The sequence below is a fragment of the Oncorhynchus mykiss genome, chromosome 11, assembly GCF_057628025.1.
Source record: "Oncorhynchus mykiss isolate SJ-2025 chromosome 11, ASM5762802v1, whole genome shotgun sequence".
Lineage (NCBI taxonomy): Eukaryota > Metazoa > Chordata > Actinopteri > Salmoniformes > Salmonidae > Oncorhynchus > Oncorhynchus mykiss.
Genome location: NC_143032.1, coordinates 73726828 through 73740000, shown reverse-complemented (window position 1 = coordinate 73740000; position 13173 = coordinate 73726828). Strand labels below are relative to the sequence as shown.

Here is a 13173-nt window from a genome sequence, read left to right as displayed (position 1 = left end):
ATCTTACCTCCTGAGCGAAGACAACAGGGCAGAGTTTCTCCCCGAACACATCCCTCAGCATTGAGACCAGCTTCTCATGGTGCAGGTTCTGAACCCCGTAGAAGTGGTTAAAGTCCAGGAACACCACCTCTCTGGCATGGGCCGACAGGAAGGAGCTGATCTGCTCCAGGCCTTCTCTCACCTGGAAGGACAACCCAACACACACCCCAAAGGAGAGCAGAGAGAGTGTCAGAGCAGTCATACTCAGGAACGTCAGGAACGTCTGGTAAAATAAAGTTACAGGGATGCGTTCTATTCACCGTGGCGCTGAAGAGACCGTGAGCGAAGAAGAGTTCGTTGTCTGGGTCTCGGGGCTTGGTGGAGATGCGCAGGTCAAAGAAGCGGACGCCGGCCTCCAGCTGGCTGGAGAAGTTCATGGTCTGAGTGGCGAGCCATTTGCGCATCAGCTTCTTGGCCACCGTGCCGAAGACGGACACAAAGTTCTGGACGGCATCAGTCTGCTCAGGACCAACCGGAGAGGACTCATCTATGTAGAAACTGAACGAATCATGTGAACCTGGGGGGGGGGGGGGGGGGGGAATACAGGCTACAGGTTATAGTGGAGGTGTGCAGAACAATGTCTCTGAACAATAGAACAATGCCAGTTGGTTGAGAGGACTGAGTGGTCTTCTCTCTCCCCTGTCTAAACAGAAAAGTAATCTAACCAGAGAAGTGGTTCTCTGAGTGTAACTGCTCTAACTATAGAGTCAGCCCGAGACTTTTCTCCCCTCTCAACAACACAACCACAGCCAGCCCAATGTGACTTTTTACCCAGAAAAACAAATAGATGAATAGAGAAACCCACAGTGGACCCCACGGGGTCAGGCTACAGTAAACAGTCAGCCCTATCTAAAGCCCTTGGCAACAGAGACAGTTATCCAAGAGGAGGGCTGGCTACCCTTGGCCCAAAGAGCAAACCTTCTCCAGTCACAGCAACCACACAAGAACCCCAGACACACACAGACCAGAAAGTGACCCTAACCCAAAACCTCACAGACAACCACAAAAGTAACAGCGCAATGAAAGCCACATCACAACTTATGACCCAAGAGTGTGAGCAGAAGCATCACTCAACCAAACAGGAGAGACATCGGTGGCTGAATTTACAGCAGAGAAAAGTCCAGAGCACGCCCAATTTCAGTTTTTGATTTGTTAAAAAAGTTTGAAATATCCAATAAATGTCATTCCACTTCATGATTGTGTCCCACTTGTTGTTGGTTCTTCACAAAAAAATACAGTTTTATATCTTTATGTTTGAAGCCTGAAATGTGGCAAAAGGTCGCAAAGTTCAAGGGGGCCGAATACTTTCGCAAGGCACTGTACATATATACACACATACACATGCATACACATACACATGCACATGCACATGCACATACATACAAATTACTGTTCAAACCAATAATTTAATAAGAAATGTCATTTATACCTTGTATGACCAATCATTTCAGGAACAAATCCAGGTTGAGGGAGGAGCTACATGAGAGACGATGGCGCTTATTTCTCGACTATCGCTATTCTGTGATGATAATGAGAGCAAAGCCAATCCATCAAAATAAATCAGTGTAAGGCCGTGGAAATGAAATGGGTAAAGAACAACATGCTTTTCAGTAAGCCTAGAAGGTCAGAAAAGCTGTGTGTCAAATTAATATTCAATGAATCACATTAATCATAAAAACTATGGAGGGTCACAGAGACCGTTGGAGATGTCTTGTAAATAACACCGCTGTTCATCTCGTAAAAGGGATTCCCTGCCTCTCTCCCCTGCTCACCACTCCTGTAAGCTGATGTTAAAAATAGTCAGGTGGGACATCAACACTAGCCTCACCAGTAAATCACATTTTATTGGTCACATACACATGTTTAGCAGATGTTATTGCGGGTGTAGCGAATTGCTTATGCTTCTAGCTCCAACAGTGCAGTAAAATCTAACAAGTAATATCTAAAACAGTTTCACAACATATACCCAAAATACACGTACAGTGGCTTGCGAAAGTATTCAACCCCCTTTGTATTTTTCCTATTTTGTTGCCTTACAACCTGGAATAAAAAAAAAAATTGGGGGGGGGGGGGGTGTTGTATCATTTGATGTACACAACATGCCTACTACTACTTTAAAGATGCAAAATGTGTTTTATTGTGAAACAAACAAGAAATAAGACAAACTTGAGCATGCATAACTATTCACTCCTCAAAAGTCAATACTTTGTAGAGCTTCCGTTTGTAGCAATTACAGCTACAAGTCTTTTGGGGTATGTCTCTATAAACTTGGCATATCTAGCCGCTGAGATTTTTGCCCATTCTTCAAGGCAAAACTACTCCAGCTCCTTCAAGTTGGATGGGTTCCGCTGGTGTACAGCAATCTTTAAGTCATACCACAGATTCTCAATTGGATCGAGGTCTGGGCTCTGATTAGGCCATTCCAAGAAATGTAAATGTTTCCCCTTAAGCCACTCGAGTGTTGCTTTAGCAGTATGCGTAGGGTCATTGTCCAGCTGGAAGGTGAAGGCTGGGACAGAGGTTCCACTTCCAGCAGGGCAATGAAATATACACACATACACAGATCCATAGCTACAATCAAACTGTCAAGCACTATTTGGATAATCTTAACGTAAATGGAGTTTTCCATATGTCAAATGTTTATTTGCTTCAACATGGCAGAATTCTCTATGACATACACGGAGACCAATCCCAGGTGGTTCTCAGAACGTTATGTTCTACATGTTCCTTAGGACAACCACACTCTCACCAAGCTCTATGGTCATTTTGCATACAACCTTACCACAACTTTCTGGGAATGGTGCAAGATAGTTGATTGGCTTTGGAACATTCTCAGCATATAATTAAGAAACACTACTTTCTTGGTATTGTATTACTTTAATCTAAATTTTCCTAAATGTTCAAAATTCCTTTACTTTTTTAAAATGTTCTAGTAACTTAATCCAACTTGTTTGACTTTGGAAATGTTCTCAAATAGTTGAAAGGACAGCCCCCTTTTTTTCAAATTGTCACCTAAATGACATAGCGCAGGCCGTGAAGCAAGGATATTCATATTCTTGGTACCATTTGAAAGGAAACACTTTGAAGTTTGTGGAAATGTAACAGAGAATATAACATAATAGGTCTGGTAGAAGAAAATACAATGAAAAAAAAAACTGTGCTTATTTGACAAAGTTAGAGTTGATCAAGTGAAAACTGCCCGTGTCATCGGCGTGCCACAAAGGCGTCGCTCTCTGACCAAATATGGTGTCCTATAGGATGTACTACACTCCTAATTATATAGTGAATTCTCGTTACATTCTAGGATATGAGGAATACATACAAACGTGATATGACTCGTTGAAACAACATTTAGGGTGAGATTCACAGATTCCTTTCTTTGCAAATTGAACGAGTGGAAATACAAAATTGATCTTGCATCTTTTATCTAACAAAACAACACTTCATGTTATCTCTTGGACCATTTGGATGATAAATCAGAGCAAGATTTCAGAATGTAAGTACACATTTCACCCTCAGAAGTGAATTTCTCAAACCTATTGCGGTGAAAAAGTGTTTTGTTGTTAGGTCTCCTCAAACAATAGCATGGCATTTTTTTCGCAGTAATATCTACTGTGAATTGGACAGTGCAGTTATATTAACCAGAATTTAAGCTTTCAGCCGATATAAGACACTTATATGTACCGACATTTGTTGTTTCTCTAAAATCTGCGATGGTGACAGTAAGTGCTGCATGATTTACAACTGTCCCGTTGACGGGACACCGATCCCTAAGAGGTTTTAAGAAACAACTTTTTCTGTTGGAATTTCAGTGCTTCAGCATAATGTTTCCTACAGGTTAACATCATGGTTCTATTTAAAGTAATGTTTTCAACTTGGTCTGAGTGCATTACAAAAACTTTCCATGAAAACTTCAAGAAAAATGTACCGTTGAAAGAAGGTTAAGAATGTTATTTAAAACATATACATTCTGTTCTCATCATCAACAAAACTTTGTCCCAGGAAAACTTTAAAAGGAACCAGAGTAAAACAAAACCTCCCTGCAACTTAAATAAGTTGACTTCTGTTCTCAGAAAGTTTTAAAAAATTTAACAAATTAAAAAAAAGTTTTACCGGTCAGAAAATATGGCTTCGTCCCCAGAACCAAATTGAAACCAAAAACCCACGTTCCCACAAGGAATGAAATGTGCTAGCTGGGACGTTTTTGCTAATGCCAAGCAAACAGCACATACAGTTTTTATTCAATTCTCACCAACCTAATCTTACCTCAAATCCAACACACCTATAGCTTTCAGTCATACAATAAATCACTGGTCTATGCTCTGTTCCTGTGCCAAAGACTTGTCTAAAACCATAGATGGACTGCCCACATGAACAAAAAAAATACTACAGTAGAACTTACAATAGAATTCTGTAATAAACTGTAGTACATCATACTGTAGAATACTATACACTGTAGTATCCCTTGATCCTCACTACAGAGTGTTGTAGTATACCGTAGAATACTATAGTAAATACTACAGTATTGTCCACAAAAACACTACAGTCTGCCCAAACACTACAGCAAATGCTACCGTATTTCATTTGCATATACCCTGCCCAATACCCTCCCCAATGTCCCAATTTATGCCACCCATAAATGAGAAACGTACATGCAAAGTATACAAGTTAGAGAGAAGCAGAAGCTCTGAAATATCCATTCACACCCTAGTCCAACCAGTTATGGAAAAGGTGCTCTTTTAGAATTTCTCCAGTAGGTTTCCTCAAGGAGAAAGTCTCCACGTTATGTCAAAGACAATAAATCAGAAACACTACAGTGAAGTCTGCAAATTACTATATTATTTTACTACAGTATTACTATAGTTAACTGTAAATACTACAGTATAGCCCTATGTTTTTGTCAGTGAATACGACAGTTAAGTCTGCAAAAACACTACAGTGAATACTATAGTATTAATGCCATAGTATACTATAGTATTTTTTCCATGAGGGTGGGACCAGAAATGGGGTGGCAGGGTAACCTAGTGGGTAGAGCATTGGACTATTAACTGAAAGGTTGCACGATCGAATCCCTGAGCTGACAGGATAAAAATCTGTCATTCTGCCCCCGAACAAGGCAGTAAACCCACTGTTCCTAGGCCGTCATTGTAAATAAGAATTTGTTTTTAACTGACTTGCCTAGTTTAATAAAAGGTAAAAAATAAAATCAGCCAAGGCATGACCCCTCAATTTAGACCAACCAGCCCACTATGCTAACGATGGACAGGCCCACCTGGCATTTGTCCAAACTGCCCTATGTCCAGTCCCGTTCTGTATAGAACCGTAGCAGAGTGGCAGCCAGCGTGAACAATATGCATGTGGTCAGGCACTTAAAGTCATAACTGCACTTAGCAAAGGCTGAGATTGACAGCAAGCTAGTTGGAGATGTGGCAACATGGAGCATGTCCATTATGTGAAAATCACTTCTCTCTCTCAGGTCCTCTCTTTAAGTTTCTATTTACGGCTTTCTCATTTTCCATTACCTCTCCCCCACACACTTTCTGTATACCCCTCTCACCCTTTCCTTGCCCTTCTCTCAGTCCTCACCTTTCTCCCTCCCCTTCCCAACTTTTCTTTGATTAACCCCCTCCTCTCTCAACATTTAACTTCAGTGCAATGTCATATCTTGAAATCTCATCCATGCCCACTATATATTCCTCTGGGAAGGTTTACCCTCCCTCCTCTGGAGCTCAAGTGGTGAATAAGAGACATGTGTATATGTGTGTGTAGTGCGTATGTTCTCGTTTGTTTGTATGCATGTGTCTAGGTTTGTGTTGCGTCACAGTCCCGCTAGTTTTATCAGTTTTTTTTAAACCTAATTTTATTGCTGGCATGAGTTACTTGATGTGGAATAGAGTTGGCTCCATCTAGTCTTGGCTCTATGTAGTACTGTGGAATAGAGTTGGCTCTATCTAGTCTTGGCTCTATGTAGTACTGTGCATCTCCCATAGTCTGCTCTGGACTTGGGGACTGTGAAGAGACCTCTGGTGGCATTTCTTGTGGGGTATGCATGGGCTTCCGAGCAACGTGCCAGTAGTTCAAACAGACACCTCGGTGCATTCAACATGTCAATAACTCTCACAAATACAAGTAGTGAATATAGGACAAAACACACATCACAACAAGAGAGACAACACTACATAAAGAGAGACCTAAGACAACAACATAACAGTAAAACATAACACAGCATGGTAGCAGCACAAAAACATGGTACAAACATTATTGGGCAAAATCAACAGCACAAAGGTCAAGAAGGTAAGATATAACAATATATCATACAAAGCAGCCGCAACTGTCAGTAAGAGTGTTTGAATGAAGAGATTGAGATAAACTGTCCAGTTTAAGTGTTTGTTCCAGTTGCAAGCTGCAGCAAACTGAAGAGAGGACTGACTTAGGGATGTGTGTGCTTTGGGGACCTTTAACAGAATGTGACTGGCAGAACGGGAGTTGTATGTGGAGGATGAGAGGGCTGCAGTTGATATCTCAGATAGGGGGTAGTGAGGCCTAAGAGGGTTTTATAAATAAGCATCAACCAGTAGGTCTTGCGACGGGTATACAGAGAAAAAATAAAATGACCAGTTCACAGAGGAGTGTAGAGTGCAGTGATGTGTCCTATAAGGAGCATTAGTGGCAAATCTGATGCCCGAATGGTATAGAAAATGTAGCCGCTTGAGAGCACCCTTACCTGCTGATCTATGAACTATGTCTCCGTAACCTAGCATGGGTAGGATGGTCATCTGAATCAGGGTTAAATTAGCAGCTGGGTGAAAGAGGAGCGATTACGAATGAGGAAACCAAGTCTAGATTTAACTCTTTAGCCTGCAGCTTCGATATGTGCTGAGAGAAGGACAGTGCACCGTCTAGCCATACTCCCAAGTACTTGTATGAGGTGATGACCTCAAGCTCTCAACCCTCAGAAGTAGTAATAACACCTTTGGGAAGAGGGGCATTCTTCTTACCAAACCACATGACTTTTGTTTTGGAGGTGTTCAGAACAAGGTTAAGGGTAGAGAAAGCTTGTTGGACACTAAGAAAGCTTTGTTGTAGAGCATTTAACACAAAATCCAGGGAGGGGGCAGCTGAGTATAAGACTATCATCTGCATATAAATGGATGAGAGAGCTTCCTACCGCCTGAGCTTGGGGCCTAGGATTGAGCCTTGGGGTACTCCCTTGGTGACAGGCAGTGGCTGAGACAGCAGATATTCTGACTTTATACACTGCATTCAGAGAGGTAGTTAGCAAACCAGGCCAAAGACCCCTCAGAGATACCAATTCTCCTTAGCCGGCCCACAAGAATGGAATGGCCTACCGTAACAAAATCTTTGGCCAAGTCAATAAAAATAGCAGCACAAAATATTGCTTAGAATCAAGGGCAATGGTGACGACACTGAGGACCTTTAAGTTTGCAGTGACACATCCATAACCTGAGAGGAAACCAGATTGCATATCCGAGAGAATACTATAAACATCAAGAAAGCCAGTCAGTTGATTAAGTTTTTCCAACACTTTTGATAAACAGGGCAAAATAGAAATAGGCCTATAACAGTTAGGATCAGGTTGATTTCCCACTTTAAATGAAGGACGAACTGTGGCTGCCTTCCAAGCAATGGAAACATCCCCAGAAAGGAGAGAGAGGTTAAAAATGTTGGAGATAGGTGCAGGAACCTTAGAGAAGAAAGGGTCTAAACCATCTGACCCAGATGTTTTTTTGGGGTCAAGTTTAAGGAGCTCCTTTAGCACCTCAGACTCAGTGACTGCCGGCAGGGAGAAATTTTGTAGGAGATGTGGGAGATGAGGAAATGTTGGATGGGCAAGGAGGCATGGCTGAGTCAAATAGGAATCCTGACTTAATGAAGTGGTGATTAAAGAGCTAAGCCATGTGCGTCTGGTCAGTAACAACCACATCGTCAACATTAAGGGACATGGGCAGCTGTGAGGAGGAGGGTTACTCTCTAGGTCTTTAACCGTTTTCCAGAACTTCTTGTGGTTAGACCCACAGAGAGAACTGCTCCTTAAAGAATCTAATGCTGGCTTCCGGATACCTTGATTGCACGTATTTCTCATTTGCCTGAATGATAGCCAATCAGCCTGAGTATGCATGTGTCAAGCCTTTCGACAAATGCAATTCTTGAGGTGGAGTAACTCTGCAAGATCACGGTCAAAACAGGGGCTGAACCGGTTTTTAATTCTCATTTTCTATATTGGATCATGTTTGTTAATTAACAATAGCACTGAAAATATTTTTAAAAGAATGTCCAAATGCCTTCAATACCATTTTACAGAGGCCAGTTCATGAAGGAAGGCATGCTAATTAATTTTTTTTAGCACACGTATGACAAATCAAGACAGGTCGTTTCACTGACCAGCCATTACGAACACAGGCTGTAAAACAGTTATCACTAAGGTCATTACAGAAAACACCAGACTGATACCAATCAGGATAATTTGTGAGGATAATGCAAGAAGAGTAGCTTTTTCTGGGTGTTTGGTGTCATACAAATCAAATCAAAATGTTATTGGTCACATACACATGGTTAGCAGATGTTAATGAGAGTGTAGCGAAATGCTTGTGCTTCTAGTTCTGACCACGCAGTAATATCTAACAAGTAATCTAACAATTTCACAACAACTACATTTTACACACAAGTGTAAAGGAATGAATAAGAATATGTACATATAAATATATGGATGAGCGATGGCTGAACGGCATAGACAAGATGCAGTAGATGGTACAGTATAGAGTACAGTATATACAGTGGGGCAAAAAGTATTTAGTCAGCCACCAATTGTGCAAGTTCTCCCACTTAAAAAGATGAGGCCTGTAATTTTCATCATAGGTACACTTCAACTACGACAGACAAAATTAGAAAAAGAAAATCCAGAAAATCACATTGTAGGATTTTTAAATGAATTTATTTACAAATTATGGTGGAAAATAAGTATTTGGTCAATAACAAAAGTTTTTGTTATATACCCTTTGTTGGCAATGACACAGGTCAAACGTTTTCTGTAAGTCTTCACAAGGTTCACACACACTGTTGCTGGTATTTTGGCCCATTCCTCCATGCAGATCTCCTCTAGAGCAGTGATGTTTTGGGGCTGTTGCTGGGCAACACGGACTTTCAACTCCCTCCAAAGATTTTCTATGGGGTTGAGATCTGGAGACTGGTTAGGCCACACCAGGACCTTGAAATGCTTCTTACGAAGCCACTCCTTCGTTGCCCGGGCGGTGTGTTTGGGATCATTGTCATGCTGAAAGACCCAGCCACGTTTCATCTTCAATGCTCTTGATGGGAGGTTCACTAAAAATCTCACGATACATGGCCTCATTCATTCTTTCCTTTATACAGATCAGTTGTCCTGGTCCCTTTTCAGAAAAACAGCCCCAAAGCATGATGTTTCCACCCCCATGCTTCACAGTAGGTATGGTGTTCTTTGGATGCAACTCAGCATTCTTTGTCCTCCAAACACGACGAGTTGAGTTTTTACCAAAAAGTTATATTTTGGTTTCATCTGACCATATGACATTCTCCCAATCTTCTTCTGGATCATCCAAATGCTCTCTAGCAAACTTCAGACGGGCCTGGACATGTACTGGCTTAAGCAGGGGGACACGTCTGGCACTGCAGAATTTGAGTCCCTGGGGGCGTAGTGTGTTACTGATGGTAGGCTTTGTTACTTTGGTCCCAGCTCTCTGCAGGCAATTCACTAGGTCCCCCCGTGTGGTTCTGGTATTTCTGCTCACCGTTCTTGTGATCATTTTGACCCCACGGGGTGAGATCTTGCATGGAGCCCCAGATCGAGGGAGATTATCAGTGGTCTTGTATGTCTTCCATTTCCTAATAATTGCTCCCACAGTTGATTTCTTCAAACCAAGCTGCTACCTATTGCAGATTCAGTCTTCCCAGCCTGGTGCAGGTCTACAATTTTGTTTCTGGTGTCCTTTGACAGCTCTTTGGTCTTGGCCATAGTGGAGTTTGGAGTGTGACTGTTTGAGGTTGTGGACAGGTTCCTTTTATACTGATAACAAGTTCAAACAGGTGCCATTAATAGAGGTAACGAGTGGAGGACAGAGGAGCCTCTTAAAGAAGAAGTTACAGGTCTGTGAGAGCCAGAAATCTTGCTTGTTTGCAGGGGACCAAATACTTATTTTCCACCATAATTTGCAAATAAATTCATTAGAAATCCTACAATGTGATTTTCTGGATTTTTTTTCTGTCATAGTGTAAGTGTACCTATGATGAAAATTACAGGCCTCTCATCTTTTTAAGCCGGAGAACTTGCACAATTGGTGGCTGACTAAATACTTTTTTGCCCCACTGTACATATGAGATGAGTAATGTAGGGTATGTAAACAGTATATAAAGTGGCATTATTTAAAGTGGCTCATGATACATTTATTACATCCAATTTTTTAAGTGGCTAGAGATTTGAGTCAGTATGTTGGCAGCAGCCACTCAATGTTAGTGATGGCTGTTTAACAGTCTGATGGCTTTGACATAAATAGCTTATTTCAGTCTCTCGGTCCCAGCATTGATGCACCTGTACTGACCTCGCCTTCTGGATGATAGCAGGGTGAACAGGCAGTGGCTCGGGTGGTAGTTGTCCTTGATCTCTTTGGCCTTCCTGTGACATCGGGTGGTGTAGGTGTACTGGAGGGCAGGTAGTTTTCCCCAGATAATGCGTTGTGCAGACCTCACTACCCTATGGAGAGCCTTGCGGTTGTGGGCGGAGCAGTTGCCGTACCAGGCGGTGATACAGCCCGACAGGATGCTCTCGATTGTAAATCTGTAAAAGTTTGAGTGTTTTTGGTGGCAAGCCAAATTTATTTTGCCTCCTTGAGGTTGAAGAGGGGCTGTTGCGCCTTCTTCACCACCACTGTCTGTGTGGGTGGACCATTTCAGTTTGTCTGTGATGTATACGCCGAGGAACTTAAAAAACATTCTACTCTCTCCACTACTTCCCCATTGATGTGGATAGGGGGGTGCTCCCTCTGCTGTTTACTGAAGTCCACGATCATCTCCTTTGTTTTGTTGACATTGAGTGCGAGGTTATTTTCCTGACACCACACTCCGAGGGCCCTCACCTCCTCCCTGTAGGCTGTCTCGTCGTTGTTGGTAATCAAGCCTACTACTGTAGTGTCGTCTGCAAACTTGATGATTGAGTTGGAGGTGTGCATGGCCACGCAGTCATGGGTGAACAGGGAGTACAGGAGAGGGCTGAGAATGCACCCTTGTGGGGCCCCAGTGTTAAGGATCAGTGGGGTGGAGATGTTGCTTTCTACCCTCACCACCTGGGGGCGTGACGTCAGAAAGTCCAGGACCCAGTTGCACAGGACGGGGTCGAGACCCAGGGTCTCGAGCTTAATGACGAGTTCGGAGGGTACGATGTTGTTTAATGCTTGTGTGATAATCTGGGAAAGATTTAGGGAGTCCCATTGCTTTAGGACTTGGTCAGGTGGTTTAAGCATGTCACAGTTTAGGTCACCTAGCAGAACAAATTCAGACTTGGTGTAAGGGGCCAGGAGAGAGCTTAAGGGGAGGTACGGTACAGGCCGGTGCTGATGGAGGACGATAGAGTCGTTGTCCTGTTGGAAGGTCAACCTTCCAACAGGACAACGGCCTTACACCCCTGTCTGGGGTCCTGACTGCTCTGGAGCAGGTTGTCATCAAGGATCTCTGTACTTTCCTCTGTTCATATTTCCCTCGATCCTGACTAGTCTCCCAGTCCCTGCCACTGAAAAACATTCCCACACCATGATACTGCCACCACCATGAGTCACCGTAGAGATGGTGCAGGGTTTCCTCCAGACGTGACACTTGGCAATCAGGCAAAAGAGTTCAATCTCCGTTTCATCAGACCAGTGTGCCTTCTACTGAGGAGTGGCTTCCGTAAGGCCTGATTGGTGAAGTGCTGCAGAGATGGTTGTCCTTCTGCAAGATACTCGCATCTCCACAGAGGAACTCTGGAGCTCTGTCAGAGTGACCATTGAGTTCTTGGTCACCTCCCTGACCAAGGCCCTTCTCCCCCAATTGTTCAGTTTGGCCGGGTGGCCAGCACTAGGAAGAGTCTTGGTGGCTCCAAACTTCTTCCATTTAAGAATGATGGAGGCCACTGTGTTCTTGGTGACCTTCAATGCTGCAGAAATGTTTTGGTGCCTTTCACCAGATCTGTGCCTCAACACAATCCTGTCTCAGAGCTCTACAGACAATTCCTTCGACTTCGTGGCTTGGTTTTTGTTCTGTCATGCACTGTCAACTGTGAGACCTTATATAGACAGGATTGTCCACAGGTGGACTCCAATCAAGTTGTAGAAACATCAAGGTTGAATGTGCTTCTACATCTGCATTGCTTGCTGTTCTGGGTTTTAGGCTGGGTTTCTGTATAGCACTGCGTGACATCTGCTGATGTAAAAAGGGTGTCACACCCTGGTCGAAGTATTTTGTGTTTATCTTTATTTATTTGGTCAGGCCAGGGTGTGGCATGGGTTTTTGTATGTGGTGTGTATGTATGGGGATTGTAGCTAGTGGGGTGTTCTAGCTAAGTCTATGGCTGTCTGAAGTGGTTCTCAATCAGAGGCAGGTGTTTATCGTTGTCTCTGATTGGGAACCATATTTAGGCAGCCATATTCTTTGAGTTTGTCGTGGGTGATTGTCCTTAGTGTCCTGATGTCATTGTTCTGTGTTAGGTTACACAAGTATAGGCTGTTTCGGTTTTCGTTAAGTTTATTGTTTTGATAGTGTTTGTGTTTAGTGTGTTACTTCATTAAACATGGATTGCAATAGACACGCCGCATTTTGGTCCGACTCTCCTTCTCATCAAGAAAACCGTTACAGAATCACCCACCACCAACGGACCAAGCAGCGTGTCAACAGGCAGCAACAGCAGCGTAAAGAGGAATGGACATGGGAGGACGTTTTAGATGGCAAGGGCTGTTACACTTGGGAGGAGATACTGGCTGGAAGAGATCGCCTCCCATGGGAACAGGTGGAGGCACTTAGGAGAGCAGAGGCAGCCGGAGAGAGGAGCCGGCGATATGAGGGAACACGGCTGGCAAGGAAGCCCGAGAGGCAGCCCCAAAAATTTCTTGGGGG

General features: G+C 43.2%; 1 protein-coding gene and 1 non-coding gene across 2 annotated transcripts in view; one reads left to right on the top strand and one right to left on the bottom strand.

Moving 5' to 3' along the window:
• Positions 1–13173, bottom strand: part of LOC110536353 (PI-PLC X domain-containing protein 3) — a 60016-nt gene that overhangs the window by 16336 nt on the left and 30507 nt on the right. The window contains exons 2-3 of the mRNA XM_021622101.3: positions 300–556; positions 8–181 (exon numbers count right to left, since the gene is read on the bottom strand). Of these exons, the coding sequence (XP_021477776.1) occupies positions 8–181; positions 300–556 (431 nt within the window). The remainder of the gene's footprint in view (positions 1–7; positions 182–299; positions 557–13173) is intronic.
• On the top strand, positions 4766–4819 carry LOC149979855 (U7 small nuclear RNA). Its single transcript, XR_016484753.1, has one exon. It is a non-coding gene; the product is annotated as a U7 small nuclear RNA (small nuclear RNA).